Here is a 27944-nt window from a genome sequence, read left to right as displayed (position 1 = left end):
GAATTGATAAAGAACTGAAGTCACTCTGCCTTTTACATCCCACAGGGTAGATAAGCAAACACAGCTAATGCCTGTTAAAGAAAACCTACATAATATTCACAAGCACCTGGAGCACTATCCACGCTAATACACACTCCAGCAACTAAAATTATAGGGAAGAACTGTACTTGCAAAAGCTGACAGCCTTATAAAACATTAATTACATCAAGATTTTATTTTTATTATTTCTTATCAGTTACTTTGTATGCAAAATGTGATTACCTTTAGCTGATCCAGCTGAAGCTTGTTAGCGTTTTCACACACAACAAGCACATTCTGCAGATCTACAGATGCTTCAATATATTGAAGGCAGAGCTGTTCCAGCCGAGAGAGCTTGAAGTTTAAGGCTAGTTTGTATACATCCATAATAAGTAACACATCCTGCACATGACCTGAAATTACAAGCAATAACAATGCCTTTCTATATTTCTAGAGAGTTCAAAAAAAAAAAGAAAACTTTCTCAAAATAATCTTTAGTATCACCCTGAATGGGCAGAAATTAGCAAAGTATTTTTATGAGAAAAAAAATCCATTGCTGTGTCGACTAAATCAAGAACGGGTACTAGGAAAAGGAGTGAGCAGTCTTTCAAAACTCTGGGATGAAAGCAGCCACCTCAAAACACTTTACAGACTAAGACTTTGTGTCAATCTGGAGCCCAATTTTAAAAAAACTCTCAGAAGAAAGTAAAGTCCCTAAACTCACTAACGAGCTCGCGTGTAAGTAGCTTGATTTTTCCAAAGTGCTGAACTGCTAACGGCACTGCTGAAGTCCCTGTATTAATAGAGTATTAGCAACCAGCTCCCCAATTTTGACAGGCCCTTATGAAAATAGGCTGTGCTTCTGCATGTACACATCTGAGGTTGGTCTAGAAGAGAGGGCTGAAGGCAGAGAGGGGCAGTGGGGACCCAGGCTGGCTACTGCTCCAGGGACACTGGGACATTAAATCAAGAAAGAAGCCGTAGCCTTTGCTTTTCTCATGGGGGGGTCTCTGGCCACCTGCCATAACTGCTTTTTGATAGAGAAAAGCCTTCTTGCACTTCATGTGGCTTCCCTGTGTCTAACAAGGAAAAGTCTCATTTGATAGGCATGCCCAATTCTATTAGTGCATCCTCCGAAAGGATCCCCCAAGGTGCTGCCTTCCAAACTAAGAGGAGCAACCAGGAATACATACAGTCAAGACAGGGCTGTTGGAGGATCGCAGCAGATTAACAGAACATTTGAGGGGCTGGGGAGAAAGCTGCCTGCGAAGCCTGGAACAAAGGCAGCGTTCAACGTGCTAATCCCTTCCTTGGTCTGATTCTGCCCGCAATGGATGTGCTGAGAATTAATCAAGCGGCTAAGAGGGGGATCTGGCAATGCTAGAAGAAATCAATGAGGAGATTTTCTTGTCCTCATTAATCAGGCTTGCTCCGAGACATGCCACCTCACAGAGAAAGCCCATAAATAGCTTTCTCGGGACAACCGCATACAAATTAGTATTTCCACAAGAAATACCTTGTTTTAGAAAGGAATGATCTTGGATTAAAACTGAAGCAAAGCTGCTGGTGTTAGGATAGATGTACCTCAGTCTAAAGGACTATGTCAGGCGGGTGCAGCTTGCCCAGTCTCCACCAACTGGACTTTCCCCAGGGTACGCTGTTCTCACTCCTACTGCCCAGCGGACCTCATCACTCAAAAGCCACGAGTGAGTTTTGCTCTGTCAGAGTTGAGGGATCTCTGGCTATTACCTCTCAGCCTCCAACTGTTTCTGACGCAGGGATCTTCAGCAAATGCATCTAATGGATTTTTCTTTCTTGAGGTATTCCTTTGGATTGACATTTTGAAGAGAGGATAAATACTGGCTTGCTCTGCCTTTCTGTACAGCAGTCTTAGTTTGTAAGGGGCCAGAATAGTAGCAAAGAAAGGAAATAAGCCAATATAGGATGCATGTTTCTTCCAAGCAGGCTGCTGTAATGCAGTGCCTTTTTAATGTAATGGATAATTCTCTTGTGAGCAGATGAGACCTGCAATTTCCACTGTGAAAGCTATCAAAACTTACCAAGCAAAACTTGCACTCCTGCATGGTTTGAGATTTACCCCCTACTACTCTGGTTCAAAATATTATGATTTATTTATTTATTTGTTTGTTTATTATACCTTTTCAGAAGATGAAGAACCTACTTTTCCAATTCTTTTCAAATACCAAGGAAAACACTGAATCACTGGACAGTATGCTTTCACAAAAATTTGCCATACACCTTCTTAATCTCAGGTAAGTAATTAGGTGCTAAGAGTTTATCTGCAAATGCTTAATCCTGCTCCATTCCAAAGCAAATGTCTGCTCCCGAGATGCTAGTATTTTGTTTCTATCCTGCTGTCCTACCTTTGCGGGGGTATTTTATTTTATCCGTATACAGAAATTGCATGAGCACCTCGAAGGGTTTGGCTTCTGCCTCTCGGATGGGCACTTCCAGGAGAGGCTGCAAGCGGCACAACTTGACATTTCCACCAATCCCATCCTTCTGACACGCTGCATGTCCCTCATCTTCAATATCTTGCTTTGATTTCTAATAAGACAGAAAAAACATTCAAACATGACAATGAGGTTGTGACAGCCCATACACATTACCATCAAGCCGGAGGAAAGATTCTTCTCATTCCTGCACAACCTTCAAGCTCCAAAATGTAATGAGGAATGCACGTGCCTCCGACTTGCTGTTCCCTGTCCTGTTGCAAAACCAGATTAGAATAAGTGGGAACGCCTGGACAAACCTCAAAATTAGGACCTCGGAAAAAGAGAGGAATAAATTCCACAGAGCTCAGCATCAATAGCTCCACTTCACAGCCAAGAAAGAAGTAAGACACAGCAGCAAGTTCCACAGACCCCTGCCTTGCAGGGTCAGAGCACAAAGTGCTGTGCCAAAGTATTTTAAGACTGTTACTTCCAAGTCTCAGTGTGACAACCCTTTTCCTGCAGCTTTTTTCCAAGGAAGATGGAGGGCTGTGAGATGGCAAAGCAATTAGCAAAGGGGCAATGAAGTATCCATGTGTTCTGCTGTAGGTGTCTGCTCTTCATGTCCTTCTCACTGCTACCACTTCCTCAAAAAATAACAAAACGTTTGCTCCTGAAAAGCTGTATGTAGTTAAAGTTGACAGAAAATGCCCCACATGCAGCAGACCTTCAATTTTGGAAAATCAGGAAAGAGTAAGGTACAAAGAACACAGCCAGTCTCAAAATCTTAACTCAACCTTCTCTTTAACCTGTCTAATCTTGTAGGCTATCCCCAATTGCCTGCAGCCCTTGCCCTACCCAGAGTACGGTTAAGTCCCCCTCCCCAGTGGTATGCTACAAGATTAGAACAGACAGCTAAGAGAGCTCCCACAAACCATTCTGCCAAATCCAGATAACTGGATTAACTTTGGTTCCTCCCCATTACGCTTCTCGCCTGGCCTAACACGCATGCAGTACCCTATGTTAACACTAACTATCCACTCTACTGCATTGGCCCAACGTCACCTGAGCATCAGATGCTGATCTGCTCCTACATCTGTCTTGGCAAATGTTATTTTTTTCCTAACAATTTTATTTCTGAAATTGGACAGAATAAGTATTACCTTGCCACAAGATTACTGCTCTGAAATACTTGCCTGTTTCAATCTCTCCCTTGCCTGTATGATTTTCTTTTTCAGCCACTTGCAGCGAGCTGTAACAATTGCAGTATGTCCTCGGACTCGTTCTTCCTTCTGTCAAAGGCAAAGTAAGAGCGCATAAACTTTTATTGGCAAATCATGTGACGGTGGAAGATGGCAGAAGTAGTAGAAACTTGGGCTGAACTCTCGGTTACCATACACTTACTTTAAGTTAGAATCAAAGGCCACCTTATATCTGCTCCGCACATCCAGATGAGATTCAACACCTATTTTCCCTAAAGGCTTAGCAATGGCAAAAATTATTTGGAAGGGGTCTTTGTTGTGTTCACTGAGTAGAAGTTGTTGCATAGGTTCAGTGCCACTTGCTTCTTAGTGTTATATCTGATCTGTTGTTCTTGCTTCTTAGCATTACATCTGATTTATGCTTTAACTGTCTTCTTTCAAAGCAACAGCATGCTTGTTTGCTATTGTTCTTTATAATCTATTTAATCTGTTATTGTGTGGTATCATCTGATCTCCGCAAAGCCTTCTATAACAATGTTTTTGTAGAAAGGAATGCACTTAAGTTCAAGTTTCTCATTTTTATTCTAAGGAGAATGTTCCTTTTTGAAGTTTGATAACTGTTTTCATTATTAAAGGATGAACAACATTACTCTGTACTGCTTCATCTCATTCCATTTTATTTCAAGAATTAAAAATGATTCCTGAAATGGATCTGCAAAACACTGATCTACACTTCCCAGGAGACAGTTGGGACCTCAGAGGACAGAGGTCCTTAGTATCATTTTCATACCGCAATTACATATAAAGTACTCCGATAAATTGCAGTTATGTCCCAGTGACCCATAGATTTTCTGTTTAAAAGTTTCCAAAGTTTTTTTCTCCTTTGCAGTTTTATAAATATACCTGGTTTTATGTAAGTTACAAAACAAGAAAGATAACATTTTCACCAGTTGCTCTCTCAACCTAATTCCAGGGTTTCTGGCCCAAACACAGTACAATTTGTTTTTTCTCAACAAGTGTGCTACACATGCACATGCCTGTGTCACGCACTCATTCGGTCAAAGCACAACACCATTTTTGCTCAGATACACTCACCTCTCCCAAAACAAACTCCAAGTCACTGAACTGCCTGTTTTCCCAGAGCCTTCCATAATCCTCATGCAGCGTGCACTTTGGGTAACAAGAAAACTACAGGAAAAAACAAAAGGCAGACTTACTTTTATTCATTTCAACTGGCTATCTCCGAAAGCACCGTGGTTACACACTATCACCGGATTTTCCCATTAACTTGACCTCAATGTAGTATGTAAACCATGAAAAATAGTAACAAAACAAGTATGCAAGGACTTCCTCTGTGGGGAGAGTAATGAAAGACAACGTAAGGTAACAAGTAAGAAATGTGTCTTATCACATAATTTAGAATTTGGTGACTAGGAGTCTCAGCTGGTCTCAGAACCTGTTTGTGAGTCCCATACAATACAAATACACTTGAGTGTGGGAGGAGGATTTGAGCCCGTGCAAGTATCTTGAAATTTCACATTTTTTAATTCTTACAGGTCAGCAGGTAGCAGCAGCAGGACTCACACGGAATTACGGCAGATGCTTGAGTCTGTTTATCCTAAATTACCTGGAACCTGTACATTTCTCCACTTCTAATGTTATTGTCCACGGTCCCACCAAAGATGTACATAGCATCCGAGATAACAGCTGCAGCGTGGAAGAGTCGCCCACTGGGTAACTAGGAGGGCAAAAAAAGGACAAAAAAGGCTGAAGGAGTAAATACAGCTTCTTTTTTCTCCCACGAAGGAGGGCCTGTAACAGAGCAACAGTAAGAAGGGAAAGCCAAGGCAGTCTGAAGTGATATGACCGTTTGCATCCAAAGATTGCCATTTAGTATATTTTCAGACTGTTTTCTATTGTATGCAGAATTTCTGGTCACATTCAAAATCACCTATTCATTGCATCTTCTAATCAAAATTGTACATACGCAGAGCTCTACAAATGACACTTTACCACGTGTACCATTTCCCAAGCACTAGGACTCCAAGCTAAGCTTTAGGTAGAAAAATCAATCAGCTGTCTAGAGCTTCCACATGCAGTCTGCAAATGAGAGCAACATATAAACTCAGAGCTTACTCTGAAAATGTCTGGAACTAAAGGTATAAACTACTGTTTATCTTCAGCAGGATATTGAGCTCTGGTAGCTTGGGTGCAGCTCAGCGGAGCAGAGCCACCCGGCTAATGTACTCATCCGGCACTGCCGGATTCTGCAAAGGAGCTTGACGGCGGAAGAGTTGGCACCACGCAATCAAGTCTCCTCTCTCCAAAATGCCAGGCCACCGCTAGCCATTCCCATGGAAAATAAAGCCACACCAGGGGGCACGAAGCCTCAGCTGTTTAGAGGACTGAGGGATCGGACAACCTCACGTAACACAGGCTTGAAGTGGGTATTTTATAGTCTGTGCGTTTTTGAGGTGGGAAGGATTTATTGCAAATCAAAGAGTGACCCTCTTGCATAGGACAGGCCAGATTGTTTTCATTCATTTTCCCTGAGTCTCACGCTGATCAAATGAGCACATCTCACCAAGATACCTAAAGCAAAGTTTTCAAGTGATATTAGCCTTTTTTTTTTTTTTTTTTGCTAGTTTGATTAAGCTTGTTTCATCTTCCAGGTGGCAAATCTTGTTAAATCTTTGCCTATTAAATAAAAAGCCCCCTGGTATAAGAAATCTTTTCTTCTTGTACGTATTTATAGACTCGACTCAAACTAACACAGGCATGAAAAAGTATTATATTTATCTGGAGACACATATTTTCCATGCAACCATGCTGACTGGCGTTTTTCATTACCACAAAATTATCCCTTTTACCACAGCATCACACAATGGTCCCATTTAGGTTGTTACTCACACAAATTTTTAGGACTTTTTTTTCCTGTCAAGCTACAGTTTTTAAGGATACAGTCCCCCGTACAGTTACTGATGTTTTTTTTGTTGTTGTTGTTCTCAAATGTACAGCCACAGATTTGGTCACCTTACAAAGCATGTTTGTGCCATTTTAACACACAATCTGGATTGCTCTAAATAAATAAATACGATACCTTCTTTCTTCAGCATATTTAATGGATAACTTTATTAGCAGCAAGTTTAAATTTTCTTTGGTAAATACTCTGGAGTGAAGATTACTGAACAATATTGACTAACAGTAAATTCCTGCTGGGCCCCTAGGTGGTACCTCTCTCCAAAGGAGGATGATACTATATCCAAATTTAATTCATTTTATATAAGCTATATTAATTCTTTGTAGCGATCTCATTTTTTCAGTCAGTATGCCTTATCTGATTAATAAAATATATCGTATCAGTTTAAAAATACATCAGTTGATCCTGTGATCAAATGGAGCTCTAATCTCACCCCAAAATTTCAAGATTGCTTACCAAGACCTATTCCCATAAAACTATATGGGCTGACATTAGTTATATTATGTTTCTTACAACTGATACCAGACCATCCAGCTTATATTTATTTGGGTCATCTCTCTGCTGTGTTTTTTCTTTCTTTTTTTTTTTTTTTTCCTTTTTTTTTTTTTTTTTTTTTTTTAATAAATAGCACTTTACTATTTGTCTAATAGTAAAGGATTTGCTTTGGAAAAGCAGCCATTACAATTAACAATCATTTATGCTTTATAATTAAAAAAATCTATAGCATTTCCAGAATTGATGCCAAAAAAGAAACATGAATCACCCAATTATTTAAACAGGTAAGACACTACCTGTTGGTCTCTTCATATTTAATCTATAAGGAACATTATAACAGTGTTTTTTAATTTGCAATAGTTGGTACCAGAGTGGCCAAATAACCAAAGCCACTTACTAATACCTTGAGCAATTCAACAACGCCCTCTCTCAAATGTACATATCACATTTTACTAAGAACTAACAGAAATTTTAAGTATTAAAGAATAACCCAGAAGAAGAAGGCTGTATAGTTCTTCAAAACATGCTGCAGCTGAGGGCATCAGGATATTCATTCAGCTGAATCAGATTAGCAGAATTTGAGGAAGCAGAAATTCTCCTAGCAGAGGCTGCAGGAGAAAAGAGGAGACAAGGGAATTCACAAAAACCGGAACAGAACCACATAAACTACTACCTACAGGCCAAATACAGCAATCCAGCTCTGGGGTCCTGGAATTACGAGGGCTTATTTTAATTACCAGAGGCCAACAGCCACCGTCTGCTCACAGTTCAAGGATTCAAATGTTTTTCTGATACATGTGGGCGAAATTGTGCAGTTTGCCCTGCCCAAGACTGAGACTGATTCTCATTCAGGACACTTTGAATCTACCAAAAGAACCAAATCTCAGCTTTTATGCAGGTATTTTTAATATTTGTGTTTTCTAACTACTGAAAACAAACCTCATGCCTGCACTGGCCCAGACAGTCAAATCTGATATGATAAAAAGCTCATGAAGGTCAGTGCTTTCAAAGGTGGGAAAAGCAGCAAGGTCTGTAATGCAGCAAGTCCATCTCAGACTTTTTAAAAGTATCAGCATCATCACGCTGCAGCAGTGCAGCCACTGGACCACATTCCCATCAGGACCTGAAAGAAAGAAATCTCAACACACACTCACTGCATATAACTGTAGGTCAAAAAAGGTGGACTGTGTTTCTTCCCAGTGACTGGTTTACTGCCAGGCTGCAAGCGCAGTAGATGATCCAGTCCAGCCTCAGGATGAAAGATGGGAGTTCAAACTCCATGGATAACACCCACGCCTTGGGTTGCACAACCTGCAGTTTACTCTTCAACCTTTTACAGCCAGGGTAGTTAACAGCAAAGCAGGTTTTAGAGTATGCAAACAGTGTTTCTGGTTTGGTTACAGAACACACACCATACCAAAGAAGTCCCAGCTTTAGTCACTCCACAATTTGGCTGCTGGCTTCTCTGGAGTCATGATGTATGAAAGAGCTAAAGGCCATTATGGGTGGCACATCTTGGAAAGTCTCACACGACAACTATGAAAGCTTTCTGTTTTCTGCCATGAAGTCTATGATGTTCACTTTGTTAAACATTTCTGGAGTCTAGCTGTCTTTTCTGAAAAACTTCTTTGCCAAAGAGGCACAGTTACACAGCACAACACTTTCTACTTCGTGTATCGGACTGACAAGGCTCAAACTCATTGCTTGCTTCCGTAACAGCAGAACTGTGTATTTGCTTCTGTGGCAAACATCTTTGCTGAGTATTGGGACAGACTCATTAACAAAAAAAAAAAAAAAAAAAAAAAAAAAAAAGAAAGAAAAAAAGAAAAAGAAAGAAAAGAAAAAAGACTGAGGAGGGTTACCTAAGCTCTTCTGCTCGCCTAAGGGCAGCATCACTAAACTTGATCAACCATGTTCACTTCTGACAGCAAGAGTTTTCCAAAGAGTCTCTTCCAGCACTTCACAATCCCTAATGTTAAAGCTATTTCTCATATTCAGGTTGAATCCTCCTTCCTGCATTTTCAGCTCATTAATTCTTGTCCTATCCACTAGAACCATGGAAAAGGGGTTCTTCTCCTCCTTTCTGCAGTAACAGTGCATACTGTGCTCCCCCTCTGGTCTTCCCTTCACTAGACCAAGACATCTCCAGCTCTTTCAGCTTCTTACTGGGCTGACGTTTGCTGATGGTTCGTACTGCTTTCTTGTGGCTTCTCCAGATGGTCCACACATTGGTAATCCATCCATCTGCCAAACTAAAGGATTTTACTATTTGCTGTTTATTAGATTTGCCTTAGAGAACAAGTCTGTCACTCAAATATATGATTAGTGTCACCTTGCAGACAACACTGTAAGCCAAGTTTACAGTTAGTAAGCGCTGTTTTAAGAGGAAGAAAGTCAGTTTAGAGAAAATGAGAAACTAAGCCTCCATCTTGCAATATAACAGTCACCCTAGCTTCCTTCTTCTATACGCACAGTCGAATTAACTGTTCCACGATCTGCCTGTGATGTAAGGATGTGCTGGTTATCCTAATTTTACAGTTGGGAAAGAAGCTTAAGGAACTTGTATTAATTTACTAAGGTCATAAAGGAAGGCTATGATAGACTGAGAATGTGTGCAGGCTCCAAGGTATCCTTCAATTGCCTGTTTCAGGCAAAGTTTATTAAGCTTGTTCTAACACTTTCAGGGCTTTCTGGCTTCCCTAAATCTGACTGCTAGAACTGCAAACCTGATACGGAGAAGTGCAGATTCCTGCGTAAGGGCTGCCAAGTATATATTAATTACTTTATGCTATGAATCTGTCAGGCTATTTTTTGGGCAGTTTTATTTTCATATCCTTCCCTCCTCTTTCCTCCAGGTATTTTACCATGTTAAATCACAAAGTCCTGCTGGCAGTAAGATCACAGTGTCCCTTTGTAGTTCCATTGACTGAACTCCATTCAGTCTTGGCCATGGTCTAATCCGCTAAAAGTTACCACCTTCTTTCTGTTGCTTAATGTTTTACTTGAAGCCAAAATCTTGCCAGTGTCATCTGTGCTGCTCCATCCTCTGGTTGCTATCCATTAGTTCGCAGCTCGTTCATCGGCAAAGCTCCAGATGCTCCTTCACAGGGAGCTCAACCCCTTCTCCTCATCTTCCCCACCTGTCTTTCTGGTCATACGAGCTATCTCATTATGTCTCTAATCCCAGTGAGGTCTCAGCTCTGCAATGGTGCACAAGCTTCTAATTTCCTGTTTCTTAAGCCACATGTGTTTGTGCGAAGGCAGCTGAGATGGGCTGGTTGTGCCGTTTGCACAAAGGGAGAGCAACAGCCTTTCCAATGACGTTGTCCCCAGGTGCTTCCTCACTGTCCCGCATTCCTTCACTTCTCTTCAGATTATGACAACCCTTCTCCAATATACCACAGTGTAAACCTTCCAGATAATAAGGCAAAAACTGCATTCAGTATTCTTGCAAAAAGCCGAACACCTTAGAGACAGGCCTGTATCAAGTACGCTTACTGATAAAGGTATACCAGAATATCTACCGAGAAAGTCCACCTGGTGGGATCACAACAGGTATCTAAAAGCAGTACAGACATAACTTGAGTCCCACAGGTGAGAATCTTTGCAAAACTCTGCTTTTGAATTGCAACAACTGTAATTTCAGTAAGGGTTTCTGCTGGCGCATCTCACTATCATATGTGAATCTGAAGGCCTATCATCCTCCTCCTTATTCAGAATGCACGAGAGAGTGCTAGAAATCACAGGCTGTCCAAGATGCATTGCCAGCTTGAATATATTTGCCAGCTCCAGACTCTGTATTTATCTTTCTCCATCAACACAATCTCCTTACTTTATTAGCAGTGCCTGACAAAACAAATTTTAGATTCAAGTCTGACAGCTTTCATGATCCTGGTTGGCATCCCTCTCTGAGATACACTGCCCTGTTTCATCTGTTGAAGTGTTTTGTCTATTTAAGGTTAATGAGATTTGCAATCAGAGGCTCCCTTCAAGCTGGAATCTTTGCTTTCAAAAGCAGATCTCATCAGTCACCTTTGTTTCCCTTTCAGAATCACTCTCCACACTACTGGGATGACCCCAATCATTACTTTCAAAATTCAAGCATTTCAGAAAGCTGCACACTTTTTTTTTCGTTCTTGTACTTGGAACTCATTCCGTATACTGTCCAGACCACACAAAATGAGTTTGTCCTGTGGTGCTAATACAGTTTCTGAATTGACTTACAAAGCTGTGTTTTGCTTCTCTGTGTGTTAGAGAGCCTAATACTCACTCACATAGTTGAGATTACAGCCCTGAGCATGACCTCTGGGGTTAATTCCCCACACTTTAAAATAAACTTTTTAAAATCTGTGCAAATCCCTACACAAACTCATTTATTGCAATTCTGACCTGACTAGGTATAAATGCAGCTTAATTTGAAGTCTTTAACAAATCAACTTGAATCATTGTAAAACTGGAATTAAATGAAATGAACAGTTTCCACTCAGGAGCCTATATTAATTTTCCATACAAAATTTAGAACTCTTACGTGCAGAGTCAAGGCTTAAATGCTTCTTAGTTTGCAGTTTAAAGCAAAATGGCTCAAAATAAATTTCAAGGAGAGAAGAAAGGAGTAGAGAGGAGAAAGTATGTAGAAGACTAGATTTACTTTCTCCTCCTGGAATAGAATTTAATTTGCATTTTCAAAGTTGTTTTTTTTCACTTCCATGCGTTACTTTATTTACCTCTGAGTCTGCTGTGGGTGGTTGTTTAACTGTTGTTATGTTGAAATCTAAACCAAATACATCTCGAGATTTTTTAAAAGCACAAGGAAGGCAAGGAAGGAGCTTCTTCTGGGGCAGATACTCTCTCAGCCACTTCTGGATGGGACACCTGGTTACAAGATTTAAAAACAATACGTATAGAAGTATAGGTGGGAGGCACGAGAGAGCAGACACGGAGCAGGAGTCCCTCTACAGCTGAAGCTCCAAAATGTCATGCCCAAAATATTCAGAACCAGTCCAGAGAAAGCACCATGGTATTGTTTGGAGCCTGTCACCGTGACTAAACAATTTAACAAATCAGTTGTGCTGCTTTCTTTTGCTTTTTGCAATGACCGACATACACAGCAATCAAAATGTTAAGCATTAATTCCCTTCTGTCTGTTCTTATTCTCTGACGGCTCTTCACGACAAGCTGAGGGCTTTGCTTATAGCAACAGAAAAAATTCAGATTATCAACAAAGATAGCAAAGGAACAGTATCTATCAAATATTCTCACAATTTGGGATAGATTTCTCATTTTGGCTTGAGCCAAAAACAGGGCAGGCAGACAAAACATCATGGAGAGACAACCTGTAACCTATGTCAAAGGTGACAACCATATCTGGAAGACTGCAAATTGTAACGGTTTTCTATGGACGATATCAGCCCCAGGCGACATGTTATATCACTGCATGATGAGAGGCAATGGGCCTTGAGCTAACACACATAGCTGCCCCTCCAGAGACTGCATCCTTCCTTGAGGGGCCCCTGAAAGCATGGTTTGGACTACCAATGGCCCAAACACAATTCTTTCATACTTCCTTCAAGAGATCTGGTCAAAGGAGGCAAAACGATAACTATCAGATTCACTTTTCATTTCTCTTCTAAACATTCTCGTATGGAGATTTGTTTTCTTAGCTGTGAAGACTATTAGCTATAATGTTATTGCAAGCTGTAGTTATTTGTGTTGTTTCCAGTGTTTTTCTTACATCTCCTACTCGTTTTTCAAAGCATTTCTAACATGTTTTCAGTCTCTTTCATGGTGAAGTCCCAACACTGCAATATTAGCAGACAGCTAAAATCAAACCCACTCCAGTTAAGCATTTCAAAGTTTGTCTTTCTCATTCTCTCAGCTTCTCAGAAGACTTTTTACAGAATAAATTACTATTGTGTAGGTTTTTAACTGCCCTCACCCCCACACACGAATGAGCATGTAACTAAGGAAGCTGACCATTACACTAAACTCCAAAACCAGCAAGAATGCATCCAGATCTCTTCCACTGTCTGGGAACACTGATGAGCCTCTCTGTCCTCTAATATTGCTAAAGACTCTAGCCAAAATGAAATAAAAAGGTCTACGGCCATCAACAAACAAATCTGATGAACAAACAGAAATTAAAATGTTTTTTTAAAAAAATCGTTTTCCTCTGAAATTGGGAGAAAACTAGAAGCTCTAACAGGTCCAAATGAGATTTCACTATTGGTAGCTGCTTTTACTCAAGAGATACTTCTACACTATCATACCAGGCAACAGCACAATATTCTAAGACAGATGGACAGACAAAGCTTGGGATATTCATTAAGGTCAAGGAAGCTTAAGGGTTGAAAATATTTTCACGTGCTACGTATAGAAAAATTTGCATGATTTTCAGACAAAATAGAACAGAATCATTTTACAGTGAACTTCAACATATCAGAGTTCTGGAAATTTAAAAAGCAGCACAGTTCAAATCCTGAAGCATTTTCTAATGCCTTTCCTTAGATAATTACTCCTTTCAGAATAAGACAACGGACTCATCTATCATAGATGATGATGACTCATGCATCTGAGTACCTGACAGTAAACAAAGTGCTGTTGATAACCCAGGAAGCACCTATTATTTTTAAAATCTGGCATGATGTTAGTCTACGAATACAACTTGGGCAAAGGCTTCTTCCACCTTTAAAGGAGGAGGAACCAGCAAACTATAGGACAGTCTGTTTCACCTCAGTCCCTGTAAGGTTATGGAACAAATCCTCCTGGAAGCTATTTCCACCACATGAAAGAGAAGGTGATTGGAAACAGCCACCATGGATTTACCAGGATAAATTGTTCCCAACTAATCCGATTGCCTTCTACAAAATGATGACCAGCTTTATGGATGAGAAGAAAGCATTGCATTCTCAGCAAGTTTGTGGTCAATACCAAATTGTTTAGAGCAGCTGAAATGCTGGAGGCTGCTATTCAGAGGAACCTACAGAGGCTGGAAAAATGGGCTGAGAGGTGCCTCATGAAATTCAACCAAGGCAAAGGCAAAGTCCTACCCATGAAAGAGAATAACTCCTTACAATGAAACAAGCAGGGGACCAGCTGTCTAGCAAGTAACTTTGCAGAAGACCTGGGAGTCCTAGTGGATAACAAGCTGAACAGGAATCAGTAGTGTTCTCCTGCAGTAATGAAGGCAAACAACATCCTGGCCTGTATCAGCACGAGCATACCCAGTAGGGCAGGGGAAGTAATTTTCCCCCCTCAATTCAGCACTTGTAAAACCATGTCTGCAATACTGTACTGTGTTTTGAGCTCCCCAGTACAAGAAAGGCATTGGCAAATTCTGACTTGATATCAAGGAAAAATCTCTTTTCCCATGGTAGTGGCTAAACACTGGAACAGGATCCAGGAGACTTTGTGAGATCTCCATCCTTGGAAATACACAGAAATCAACTGGACAAAATCCAGACCAACCTGTTCTACCTAGACCTGCTCTGAACAGGTGGTTAAACTTGAGACTTCTTCTGGAGGTCTCTTCCAACCTACCAGCTTACGTGATTTTAATACTTCCTCTTTTTGTTTAAAGTACTTCAAGCTGAGCTGGAAACCCACCTCAGCTCTTTTTGTGAGGTATATAGCCTAACATGAAAATTCAGCCTTAGCCTTTCCTTTTTGCCTCTTATCTTCCCAACTGTACCATACAAGAAGACATAGAATTAACAAAAATCTATCACTTCTATAGATACCAGGAGAGTACCTGATTAGAGGTCATTTCTACTGTTAGAGACCTCTCAAAACTTCCCATGCAACCTCCAACACTGCACCACTGTTAGCAAGTCAGAAACACTTTGTCTGCAAGGCGTTTATTGAGCTCATCATAAGGACATTGCCAACATGGATTCATCACTGAACTTAGAAATAGTTTAAAATGTAGGACATTCTCAATAACAGCTTTATATGAAACGAAATTTAACAGAAAAGCTGTTTTCGTGGATTGTGGCAGGGAATAAGAAGTTCAACACCATGATAAAGAAAGCTACAACACTGGATAAATCACCAGATACAAAAGCAAAATTGTAAACGTGAGATTTTGCAGTTCTGGTTGTGGTAATTAATAGGGGATGGGAAAGGGGGCATGACTTGATATTCCACTCTGCCCTGAAGAAAAGTTTTTTTTTCATCTGACATTCACTAGAGAATACAGCGTGGAAACAGAGAGGTTGGTTCTTTAACAACAGCACTCAAGTATGTGCAGTTATCACTGCAAAGGTCAGGATCGGAGAAAAACTAAATTATTTAAAGACTGCTATAATAGCAGTAAACTCTTTCCCTCTAAAATCATTTTAATATAACCGTAGCAAAATTTAAAAGTAGTATTAATATATAAATCATCCAAGAGGATTAGGTAGTTTAAAGAACAAACATTTTCAAATCCACTGAATATATTTCAGAGGATCATACACTGCAGATTGTAAAAATCAAATGAATGACTATTTGCTTCTTTTTGGTACTGTCATGTGTATTCAAAGATTAAATTACCATAAGAGTATTTTGCAAACCTAATCTGACCTCTTGACTAAAATAACCTTCAGGACTTCTTTGAATTATTCCTCATATGGAGCTTTTCTTTTAAGAAAACTTTCTGTTTTAGAAAACATCAAAACCTGCTTCAGAGGCAGTGGAGAATCTACCAAGAAACTCTGATAAAATATTCCAATGAATCATTGCCCTCATTCTTGAAAATCTGTAAACCTTTATAAACTTTTTCTTATTTTAGTCTCAATATATCAATTTTCTCAGGCTCAATTTTCAGGCACTAGATCTTGCCTTATTTTTTTTTACCAGTTGATTAAAAACCCTCTGCTCTGCAGGTAGGCTTTTCTAAACAGTGAAGAATTAATTTTCCAAGCCTTCACTTAAGGGATTGAGCTTTACAACTGTTTCACTACGTTTTCCAGTCTTGAACCTTCTTCAGATTTCTTCTCTGAACAACCCCCTTGATTTGTGGGCACAAGACAGTAAGATATTATACTGGAAGATTTAGCTATGAGCACAGGGATAATGTATTTAATGCTACTAAATGCTACTACGCTACATCAACCTGCAGAGCCAAGAATATCGTTAGCACTTCCCATCATTTTACACCACAGGGAGCTTGTCATCAAAAACCCGCAATGACTGAAGTTTTTATAAGTCATCATTTCCAAAGATATTGTAAGGGAAATTATTAAGTATAGCCCACACATTCTTAGATTTATCACTTTACATACATACTGAAATATGTATTGTTTGTCTGTGCCCACCTTAATAAGAAATCCAAATCACTCGCAGTGGTCTGTTCTTTAATAAATTATTGGCAAGTGCTAGACAAGAAATGAGTATTTGGGGAAAACTGTGATCTTCTGTTTTCTCTCAGGGTCATTGACAGACATTTTAAATAGTGCAGCAATAAGAACTGGTCCCTGCGGGACCTAAGCATAATCACATGCTGAGCAATTATTCCTCCTTCAAAACCATATTTCACTTTTTCCATTATCCAAGTTTATATCTGGTTCATGTGAGTCATGTTCATACTGTAGAGTTCTAGCTTTTTACTGGTAAATGCCCTACCCAAACATATTTCTTCTGCTCATCATCCAGGTAAGCCTTGATTTTTCTATTCTCTGCAAGAATTCTGTGAGAGTATGTAGTGAAAGTCATTCAGAAAGGATATGGACAAAAAGTTGAGAAACAGAAGTCAAGGCGCGTAATGATCTCAATAATCATTCTGCTTAACCATATTTTTATAAGACTTATCCTTTTCAAAAGTCTGTCTCTAGTTTATTGAGTATGAACTAGAAAAAGTCACTTGCACAAAGATCCTAAATACATATATATAATATATACGTATGTATGTATATGTGTGTGTGCGTGTGTATATATATTTATATATACACGTGTCAATTACTTTCTGAAAAGGCTGCAAGTCTGAACACCACATATTCTTTATGACTATATTAAAAAAAAAATCAGTTTTCTCTTTGGACTGTGAAATGCTAAATCTTACCTCTATTGGTAGAAGAGGATACCCCGGGGAATTAAACTTATCTCATTACCTTTGGATGCCATGTTGTCAGGACCTCCTGCAGGAATTGAGGGGTTTGGGTTTCTTTTTTCCCTCCCTCACATAAACATGACTTTTTTGCCTGAAGATACTCGATGGGTGTAATTGATCTCTTCATAAGGAAACCATAGCAGACCCATCCACAATAGGCCAATTAAATCCTTTTAATCCTTCTTAGTTGGCCACAAACCATATCATTGTAATCCCTTTGAAGAGGAATCCTAGAGCTGTGCCTCAAAGTAAGCCAAAATAGGTTACCACCACCGCAACCACCCTGTTTTTGCAGGGTCATGGCAAGAGTGCCATATCTATGTCTGCTGGGAGGCAATCATGCAAGATGGGGCATCTTCCCTCTTATTGCTTACTGATGTGGTTTGCTCTTCCAACCTTCTTTGGAAGGCCCAAGGTACTGTGAGTTCAGCAGGAAATCTCAAGGCCAACAGAGAAATAGGAAAATCTATTTTTTTAATCCTTTGATAACACTGTACAAAAGAAATCCAGCACCTCAGGATGTTCAGCAGTATTATACAGACACACACACAGTCAGATCTGATATTCCTCTAAGTGCCTTAGAAAAGTAGAAACCCCAGCTATGGGATCATCTAACACAGAAGGGATGGAGAAAAGGTCTGTGTGCTCTCTCCAATACCTATGCACATATACTACAGTAACAAGAAAAAAAGCATTTGTAAGTAAGGATTGCAACTGTGCAGTTAGGAAAGCACGTCTTGCCACTTTGGAGACATCCTAAGAGCATAAGGAAAGAGTTTCTGCCATTTTTGTGCAGTACTGATCTGTTTTCATTTTAGTTCCTCCTCCTCCTCCTATTTTTTAAGTCAATCCTCTATACCACAGCAAAGTATTATCAACAATTTTGAGACCTGCATGGAGAAATAAAAAAGCGCCATTACCACATTTGTTTCCAGTTTTTTCTCTACTCCTTTACCCCAAAGGCAGATAACAACACTGTTTCAATGCACCGGTGATGCTTGATTGCTGCCCGACCTCCTACAGTTACACCTGGGCAAGACTTCCTTCAACATCCTTCTTGAAACTGAGGAAATGCATCATGTGAACATACAGGAGAGGCAAAATTCCCTTTTTTCTGTAAAAGTTAACCTGTTTACATGTTGGTTCTAACTGCTGCTCTGTCAAGCAAAGTTGCAATACAGCATTTCTAAGGTGAGGAGCATACAACAGGAAAATCCAAGGAGAACATATGCCATACAGTCAGCCATTAAAAAAAAAATCCTCAACTCAAAATCCAAGATGGAGCATTCTAGTGCACACTAGAAGTGATCGCCATCACCTCAAGTATAAACATAATACCTGACATAATACCTTTCCTCTAAGCAACATTGCACTCATGGTATTCTACTTTGTTTCATCTTAATGGGAATCATTTTGTTTATAGGTATGGATAAGAAAGAAAATTTGTGCGAGTTCAAAGAGTGTCCTGGGAATACTATGGTATCAGAGATTCACTGCCACTGTTAAAAGTCATTACCAAAAGCCCACAGGAACTTCAGGAAAACAATTCTGAGAAATGATCTACTTATCGCTCCAGAATTAAAACTTCTTCAAGATGTCAACAGCCTCTCAGGTCCTGCAGTCAATCTGTCTTTTAAGAAAATTTACAGCCATGTGTTTTAGCAGTGCTTCAATCTCACATTGCATTTGTACAAAATTAAGTCTCTACATGCCATAGCTGTGGGAAAAAAATTCAAAATACAACACATGCAAATAACAGACAGATACTTGCCTGGCACTGCAGACAGCCCAAGAAAATATGAAGTGCCATATTCATTTCAGCAGGGGCTAAATCTGATGATAATGTTGTTTTATGCTGTTTTACAACACAACACTGTCAACAGCTTTGCTCCTGGAAGCGATGAGCATCACATCATGAGGAACAAAAATTTGAGGAAGCCTTAAACGTCAAACAGGAAAAGTGGTAGGCACAGAAATGGGTTTACATTCCTGAAGATGACTGTATCTTTAAAAAGGTGGGAATGTTGTTTTATTAATTTCATGTGGAAACATATCAACTTTGTCAAACATAAAATAGGCTACCTTGAAATACTTGAGTCCAATAATTTTCTAAACACAGGCCCACATGCATCATTACTGCAAGAGCTGTGTGTAACGGTACTTTCCTCTTCATCAAATGCTGAGTTATGTACCTTTGCAGACAAACTAAAATATAGTGCAACAGTCAAAGGCATGAAAACTTCAGTCATGCAAATTCTGGCAAAATTAATAAATGTGCATTTCATCCTTATTCTTGTAATATCCATCTCTTTAAAGTACAACCTTAAGCTCTGCAGTTCTCTATACAGCACACCAATATCAAGTACCTCTTCCCCATACATCAGCTAATGCAAGCTCTCTAAATCTAGTATTAAGCCAGTTGAAGTATTTTAACGCGGCTTCAGGCAAAAATTATTAAAATGAACAAATACAGTCAATGCAATCATTTTAAATTCAAGATATACACATTTAAATACAAGCTTTGAGAAACCTACTTTTTTACTTTTTTGCCTTCTAGGAATGATATGATCAGAGGCCATGGAAACCACATTTACAAATTCCACGTAAACCCTCAGCACTTCAACTTTGCAATGCCAGGTTATTCCAGAGATGCTTATCTATCAATGTGCTATGCAAAAAAAAATTCACATTACCACATAATTGCTGCATTGTAATGAGCAGCCCACAAGAGACATATTAACAAGTTCTTAGTATTTATTACTGTATTCTTTCATTTGAGATGTTTTATTGGTCATCAATAGCCTACTGCCTGTTTCTGTTCATTTTAAAAGCATGAGTTTTTGGATTGCTTTTTTATTCTATGTTTTATTAACTCAAATACTTTCAAATAAAGCCATTTCTGAGTTTCTCTATTATCCCCAATTTTACAATCATACCCTTACATGTGAAAACTTTACACTTGATCTAAAAGGGAAATGCTGTTCTGCATAAATTACAGAATTTAGGATTTTACAGGAACACAGGAATTATTGCAGTGAAAACAATCAACACCTTGTCTAGTCTGGAATTCTGCTTCAAGAGAATCACACAGCCAACCGCACAGCAGCTGGTCCACACAGTGAATTTATTCCTGATCTGGCAAAAAATGGTTGACTCAAGACAAGTGTTTTATGAGATTTCTAAACAGCACTAAGGAAAGTTTTTAGAAATTAGTCAATGTTGACACATTAAAGAATGTTGTCCACATTACTCCAACTACTTAACCATTAGCGGGAAGAAGCTATTATTGTTTAATTAAAATTCTCTGTCCCTGTCCATAACATTGCAGTAAGAGATGGATCAAGAAAGAGAGCGCATAAACGGGAAAAATCAAATGCTGAACATTTTACCTCACTGTCCGGACTGGGCTGGATAACTTCCCAGGTTTGCGAGTCCACATCATAGCAGTGAAGTTCATTAGGCAGTGTGTTATCTGCTGCACCACCAAACACATAGAGATGTCGATCAAATGCAACCATTGTGTGGCCGTATCTTCGCTGTGGAGGAGGAGGGGAGCCGCGAAGTAAGTGCTCGGTAGGAATTCGTGTCCAGCTGAGACATAAGACATGAAACAGAGTAGAACTTTTACAATTCTGTTCTGCAAATGAATTTTCTAACTAATTTTCTAACAGAAATTAAGAAGAGGAGCCCATTACAGTAGTTACTGAGTCTACTTGACTGCAGACAACCACTAATCCTTCAAATGTCTGAGACCTACATCAAATCCATGCTGTCAAATTTCTAACTGAAAATGCAAAAAAAGCAACATGGTTCCACTAACTAGTTATGTTATCTCATCATATATTCTAACAGCTAACCATCTAATCAACTGGCAACAGTGTGATAAAGTCTCACATTTTGATAAGGTCTCACATAGTTTAAGAATCTTACACTATTTCAGTCAAGGATTTGCAGCAGTTTGCTTTTGTTTCAGTTGTGGTTCAGCTTCCACCATGACCAAAATTGTACTTAGTCAAATATGGTTTACTAATGAGGCTGGTAACCAGAGAAATCAGGTTTCCAGAAAAGACTAGCGGATCTGCATTCCCAACATTGGGCCTTTCTCTTACCTGACAGCAATGGTTACCACTCTGAGCAACAGTCACATCAGATGTCTCGAACTGAATATCCGAAAAGCAGGAAAATCAAGTGATCACAAATCAGTTTTGAAAATCTGGACTGCAGTTTGGTATTCCTCAAATAGGGTGTATGATCATCTCATCTCTGCAATTCTGGAATTTTAAAGTTGCTTCTTATCCAACCATATCCAGATTTTTACTATTATAGTTCATCACTACCAAGGTTTTTTAAGATGAGGAGCTAAAAAATGTCACCATGAGATACTGGAATTTCTCATCTGAAAATGTATACGTGAGATACAGAATCAGCCACACACATGCCCCATTTGGGACCGGCCATCAAGTAGTTTTGTTCTCAAGAAGTAGTACTATCAAAGATACTCCCTTTAACAGTTCCACTAAAGACACTATCAGGAACTGATGAGAAAATCAGAAGCTATAGCAATGTGTTAGCTGTGTATGTCAGATAGCTAACAGGATTTCTGAATAGATAATGTGCCCTTTCCCCAAGTGAGATGCTTCAAAATTATATCTTTACTGAAATCACTCAGTTTAGGTAATTTTAAAAGATACTGTGCATTCTACAGTACCTAATGATTTCAATATGTTACATGAGACCTCTCAAAAATTGTTTTTAATCAAGTATGCATACAATGACTTTTAGTAACATAATATTTGGCATCCAGTTATGAATAAACTAAGATCAGTCATTATTACTTAGAGTGAATCTACAGAACTTTCTGTACTTCTGTTAAAAAATAGAGAAAACACATGGCAAACTACAGTCTCATTAAAACAGTTCTTTTCACCTTATTGCAACTGGAAATAATCTACCTCTCATGACTATGAGATACAGTATTCTGCCACAAGATTTTAAGTATATGCATTTCTCAACTCAAGTAGTCAAGGATTATGAGGATACTGTACGACTTAACTGTCTACACTTACATTTTTTCCTTGAATTCAAACTGAAAGAGATTGTTGGTAATCTTTGCTCCACTCTGGCCAGAGAAAACAAACATCTTGTCTTTGCAAACAGCCACGGGAAAATTACAGCATGAAGGAGGGATCTCACCACTTTGCTCAATCTGAAAGATAAAGTTCAATAAGAACAAAGTATTTTTGTAGTGCAAAACCATGCATGTTGAAGTATGCTGCAGACCATGCAATACATCACCAGATAGAGACCGACCACATAGTAGCAAGGTTTCCAGACAACCAAGACCCCATAAACTTGGCTAAAGTCAATTAACTAACGCTGTGCCTAAACATTTGCACAAACTAATTTTACTAAGGGAAAAGAAAGGAGAGAAGGCCATACTTTAAAAGTTCCTGACACTGTAAGGATCAGGACTCTGATCCTGATAGTTAGTGAGCAGAGCTTCCAGTCTATGGCAGTGATTGAAGTGGGAAATGCAGTCCTTTTTCACAAGTGGCATAAAAAAAGTCACCACTGGCAGACTAGGTCCTGCTCACAGATTCAGAAGCAAAAAAATCAGACTTTCATACTCTTTTACACTTCATTTTCCAAAACAAACAAAAAAATCAAATTTGAATGCTGTTTCTTTTCACGTGACATATGTAATGAAGAGAGAGAAATATGCTTTAACATAGGAAATTTTAAATAAACGTGTATGAAAAACAAAAAAGGAAATTGTGTTATTTCACCTTAATGCTTCTTACCTCTTCCCAACACGTTAGCTCTCTGTCCTGTAGGCCAATTGTCCACATGTCGTTTAACCTAAATTATAGCAAAAAATTCCTGATTTGAAACTGTTTATTGGGAGTTAATGGGGGTTATTTTTAGCTTACGGAATTGAAAGGACAGAACTTGTATTTCATCAGCATTTCTCTTCTGCAAAGGAAGAGTCTCCTAGTAGAGAAATCTATTAGAATATTTTTATATAAATATCTTATATCTGAAGATATATAAATATCTTATATCTGAAGTTTATACCACCATCTACCATCTCCTGTAAGCCTCTTTCCTTTGCATTAGTTGTGTATACATAGCAACTCTACCAGGAGCTTAAGCTTTTGAGATATTTAATCTTGGAGATTTATACAGAAATTCCCCTTTTTATTCTGCTTTCTTCTACCCATTCCTGGTATGCCCTGATATTGAACTCAGTAATTAGTTATGTGGCTGAATCCTACCTCAAAAATACATAAAATGATGAAATGAGTAACCAAACACTTCACCGACTACTATGTACGACTACAGTATTTCCAATACAAGTTACTTGCAGAAAATTAACAAATTGTCCTGTTAATTCTTCTAAATTTGCCTGGAGGCTCCTCTTCCATAAAAATACATTTTTAATGTGATCATGGTAAAACAGATAGGAGGGATTGGATGAGAGGACCTTCCAGCTATCCAAGGTCCTTGGAAAATTCCTTAAGCTGGAACTGAGCAACTCCACAGAACCATGCATTTTTCCCAAATTCCTTTTCTAGAAACAAAGAAAAGATCCCCTACGCTTTTTCCATAGGGATAGGGAAAGGTCCACAAAAAAATTCCATAGTTCACTGCTGCTCTCCTGGACGCTGCGAGGAAGTGGTATCTTTTCTCTAGATTCTCATCAGAAGAAAAGGTAGCCCAGTAAGTTGACACACCTCCAATTTGTGCTGGTGTGTTCAGAACTGATTTTTCCCCAAGCGACTGATAGCAGACGTGAAGAACCTGCCATCTGAAATCAAGCACCAGAACTCCTCCTAACTTCTCAGCACCAGACCTTCCTCATCTAAAATCTTATCCGCCTTAGAAGCAAGTAAGCAATCCTGTCATTTCAGTACAACATCCCACCAAGCATGCCACATCTTTTCAGAGGAAAAGCTGGCAAATTGTTTTCAGTTCCCTCACGACTTCACAGAAAATCCCTGCTTTTTTCCTCTAAGTTTTCAGCAACATCAGAAGGCCTTTGGAGAAAGGCTCACTTGCCACATTCAAAGATCACTTAGCATCCTTGCAGCCAAGCAGGATATCAATTTATACATCCATGGACATTCTGAGCCAACAGCTTTTTACTTTTTAAATGCATACTTAGTTGAACACAAACTGGTGAATTGCAAACATCTATACTGCTCATCAATAGCCTTGGCTTTACAAAGCTATAGTTACGCATTTAAAACACTTGGTATAGGAAAACATTCATCAGAGATGAAAAGTGAGTGCCTGGGATGTTACAAAAGGGACCAAGGAAAGAGTGATGCTGTTACTTACCGTGCATTGCCATCATATCCCGCGAAGATCCACAGCTTGTCGCTATACACTGTTGCACCATGAGCTGACCTCGCAACTGGCAATCTGCAATTGAGGAGGTTTAAAAGTAATAAAAAAAATCTGAACTGAGCTGCAAAGGTGCTATAAGAAGGATCTGCATGATAGCCAAAATACAAATTTCACAAGAATAAAAGCCTCCTACGTGAAATGCCTTCAAGCTAGAGAACATCTTCCGCCACACACCCACAAAACAAGCTTCTGAAGCCTTTATCCAGGGTGTAGGACTCTATACTTTGCTTCCTTAGAAAAAACTACCTGAAAGCATACAGAAAAATAATTTAAAAAGAATCCCAAAGAATTTCTTGCCAATCTTCAAATGTTCTTTAGTATTTTTTGGAAGCCAGCTAAATAGTAGAGGACAACAGCACTGTCGTTATTGCTCAGTGGCAATTCGTATGTGTTAAAAAGTCATTGATGAGATACAGCGCCCACAATAGAAGATTAGTGCTATGATTTCTCCTCCCTAATTTTTGTTGTTTTTACCAAATCAAGCAAGAAGTGCTGTCCAAAACTGTAATACCACAAGCCCAGGAGATACCATGTTAGCTTGTTTGAGAAGGCAGTGGTCATTTTTGCAGTGCGCAGACCTGCAGCTGTGGGGAAAAGACAAAGGCCTCTCAAATTCTTAAATGCTCTTACTGATTCTTTATTATTCCTATTTTACTGATGGAAGTGTAATTATTCTCTGCAATGTCTTAAGTTGCTAAAAGAACCAGAAAGACAAATTACTGGCATGATCTATGTTCTAAAATGCAACAGATATATTCAGTGGTGAAGAACATAACTCAAGAATGGAGCATGTCTTCTCTCTTCATCCCTTTCTACAAATTTCAGCAAGTGTTCCCTTCCCTCTCCCCACTAAATTTAGCATTTCAGAGGCTCAAAACACATAATAAATTGTTTTCCGCCTTGCAGTCCTATTCCTGCACTCCCTCATCACAAATAGCAGCTTATCAGAGAAATACAAGTCATCCTTACGCACTGGGCTGCGCACCAAGCCGGGATCCTCAAACATAAACCCTAGCCCAGCCTACCCTGCTCTCATTTCGTTAGCTCAGAGGAGGGCCGAGATACTCCTACAGGAAGGGGCTTCCCAGTGCCAGCTCTTGGAAGTCAGTGCCAGGGAATAATAGCACGGCCAGATCCACATTCGTGTTACCAGGCAAAGAGGCTCATTCCCAAAATGACAAGACTCAAAACAACCAGATGAAGGACAGTGAGCAGGGATCCTCTCCATTCCCACTCCTTCCCTCCTTTCACACAGTCCATCTAGCCCACCTCGCCGTGTCCTACTGCCCCGTAACAAATATTTGCATTGTTTTTGCTTCAGATAAATCTAGAGCATGTTCCAAAGCTGACCCTACATATTGATCACACATGCCGAATCAGAAGGAAAAATTTCCCTGCCAGAGATGCTGACTGTAAGAGCTCACCAGCATTTTACTCGTTTCTGCCGACAGCAAAGCTTGACACGCTGCTAAACGTGGCTCAGCTATGCTGACTGCTGCTCATCTGCTGGAGCCAGGCACATCACAGAATTACTGAATGGACAAAAGAGGTGTAGCCCAGGGGTTTCAAGCTTTAAACACTGATTTATCAGTGCAATATCTTTTTGAATACTGCTTCCACTGTTGCTTCCTCAAAGGCACAATATGTGCCACATGCTCATGGGGTAAATATTGAATAGCTGGACCAAAACCAGTCATGATTAACATCCTTAAATGAGCATAAAGTCAGAGTTAAAAAATACTGTGTTAATGTTTCTGCTTTTTCCTTGGAAAGCTGTGTGCCAGGCATCTGCACTCAACCGATCCACACGTTGATCACTAACTCATTCATGTGCTTCTGAATACATGTGAACATACATCACCTTAAAGCACTTCAATAAGCATGGGCACTTCAGAGCACTTCAGAGAAATAAGACCTTCATCAGAGAGGAATTTGCAGTTTGAAATACAAATAAGCTTCTAATCTTTTTACAATAAAACTAAACTGAAACTGTAAGGATCAACAACTTTCCTGCTATCCTTGAAAAAAAAAATAAAGAAATCATTTCCTTTGCTCCCCTCCCTTCTGTCTCAGAAGCAAAATCCAAAGAACAGGTTTTGGTCAGATTTGTAATATAAGGCACTCCAGAATGGAGGCTTTGCAAAAAAATCTTCCAAATGAAAGATGAAATTTGCAGAAAACTTTAATCAAAGCATAGTATGCGCAGTCCTAGAGCTTTAATACTAACATTGCAACTATTTGTAACAATGTGCTGCTGTAACTATTTGCTGGGTAAAACCCAAGTCCCTTTGAAGAGTGGGCAATGATGCCAGCTCCTTACCTGCCTTCAGTCTTCCACTCTGTCCACTGTCCAGTTGCAAATTTATATTCAAAAAGATCATTTTTATTCTTCAAGTTGGAATTGGAATAAATGTCTCCAGTATAGCCACCTGGGCAATAACAATTTTATTAGACTATTTCAACAGAGCATATATATTTGTAGTCAATATACTAGAAGAAATTTAAGTTTAGCTCACTCAAACAAAAGCCATGGACTACCAGAATGCTAAATGTGGGAGTCCATACTCCAACCCTACTTTGACCCCTGAAGAAACACTATGGTAACGAGCTTCAAATCTTTTTTTTACTTTGGACAAAAGAGCAAAACTATTTCAAAGGTAACGACTAAATCACAGTCAGCCGTGAAAAATACCAGATTTGCTGTTGAATAAGATCTGTTACCACTTCACAGAAAACACCTCACTCTGTTTTCAGAAAGGACAGACACATCCATCGCTCCAAGCACGCACAGCTGTAACCTGCTGCAGTCTTACCAAACACAAACATGCTGCTCCCATAGACCACGGCCGAATGGTGGTAGCGTGGCGCTGGCGGGGTCCCCGTGGTAAAAGCCCTGCACAACAGTTAGAAAAGCAGCAATCAAAACACTGCTGTCATGCTCCAGGCGTTTAAAGCTGCTGCACGGGTTCGACGTGGAAACAGCAAGGCTATTTTTGCTTTCTTGACTACGCCACCTAAGATTTGATGATAAACTAAGTGCCATAAGCAAAAGCAGCGTGCCAGGGAGGAGGGGGGCTGCTCCTCCAGGAGGCTCTGGGGGTGAAGGTGCTAGGGAGGGATGAGGGATGAGCCCCGCTGTGTGTTGGGGGTGGGGGGGAGCGCAGCCCACCTGCACCACGAGCAGTCCTTCACGTCGAAGCGCAGCAGGTCGTTCAGCATCGTCTTCCTGCGAGGTGGGAGGGAGAGGGAAGAGGTGGCTGAGCGGGCAGCGGGCAGGGCTGTATTCCGGGCCCGCTGCCCTC

General features: G+C 39.7%; 1 protein-coding gene across 1 annotated transcript in view; it reads right to left on the bottom strand.

Annotated features, from left to right (window-relative positions):
• Positions 1-27944, bottom strand: part of LZTR1 (leucine zipper like post translational regulator 1) — a 37834-nt gene that overhangs the window by 9535 nt on the left and 355 nt on the right. The window contains exons 3-14 of the mRNA XM_062595068.1: positions 27812-27868; positions 27456-27535; positions 26963-27071; positions 24574-24657; positions 23034-23091; positions 22299-22438; positions 20622-20823; positions 5301-5411; positions 4769-4861; positions 3668-3763; positions 2403-2586; positions 262-431 (exon numbers count right to left, since the gene is read on the bottom strand). Of these exons, the coding sequence (XP_062451052.1) occupies positions 262-431; positions 2403-2586; positions 3668-3763; positions 4769-4861; positions 5301-5411; positions 20622-20823; positions 22299-22438; positions 23034-23091; positions 24574-24657; positions 26963-27071; positions 27456-27535; positions 27812-27868 (1384 nt within the window). The remainder of the gene's footprint in view (positions 1-261; positions 432-2402; positions 2587-3667; positions 3764-4768; positions 4862-5300; positions 5412-20621; positions 20824-22298; positions 22439-23033; positions 23092-24573; positions 24658-26962; positions 27072-27455; positions 27536-27811; positions 27869-27944) is intronic.

This window comes from Rhea pennata, chromosome 25 (assembly GCF_028389875.1).
Source record: "Rhea pennata isolate bPtePen1 chromosome 25, bPtePen1.pri, whole genome shotgun sequence".
NCBI classification, from domain to species: Eukaryota; Metazoa; Chordata; class Aves; order Rheiformes; family Rheidae; genus Rhea; species Rhea pennata.
The sequence above is the reverse complement of the archived record's forward strand: the minus strand, read 5'-3'. Positions and strand labels throughout refer to the sequence as shown.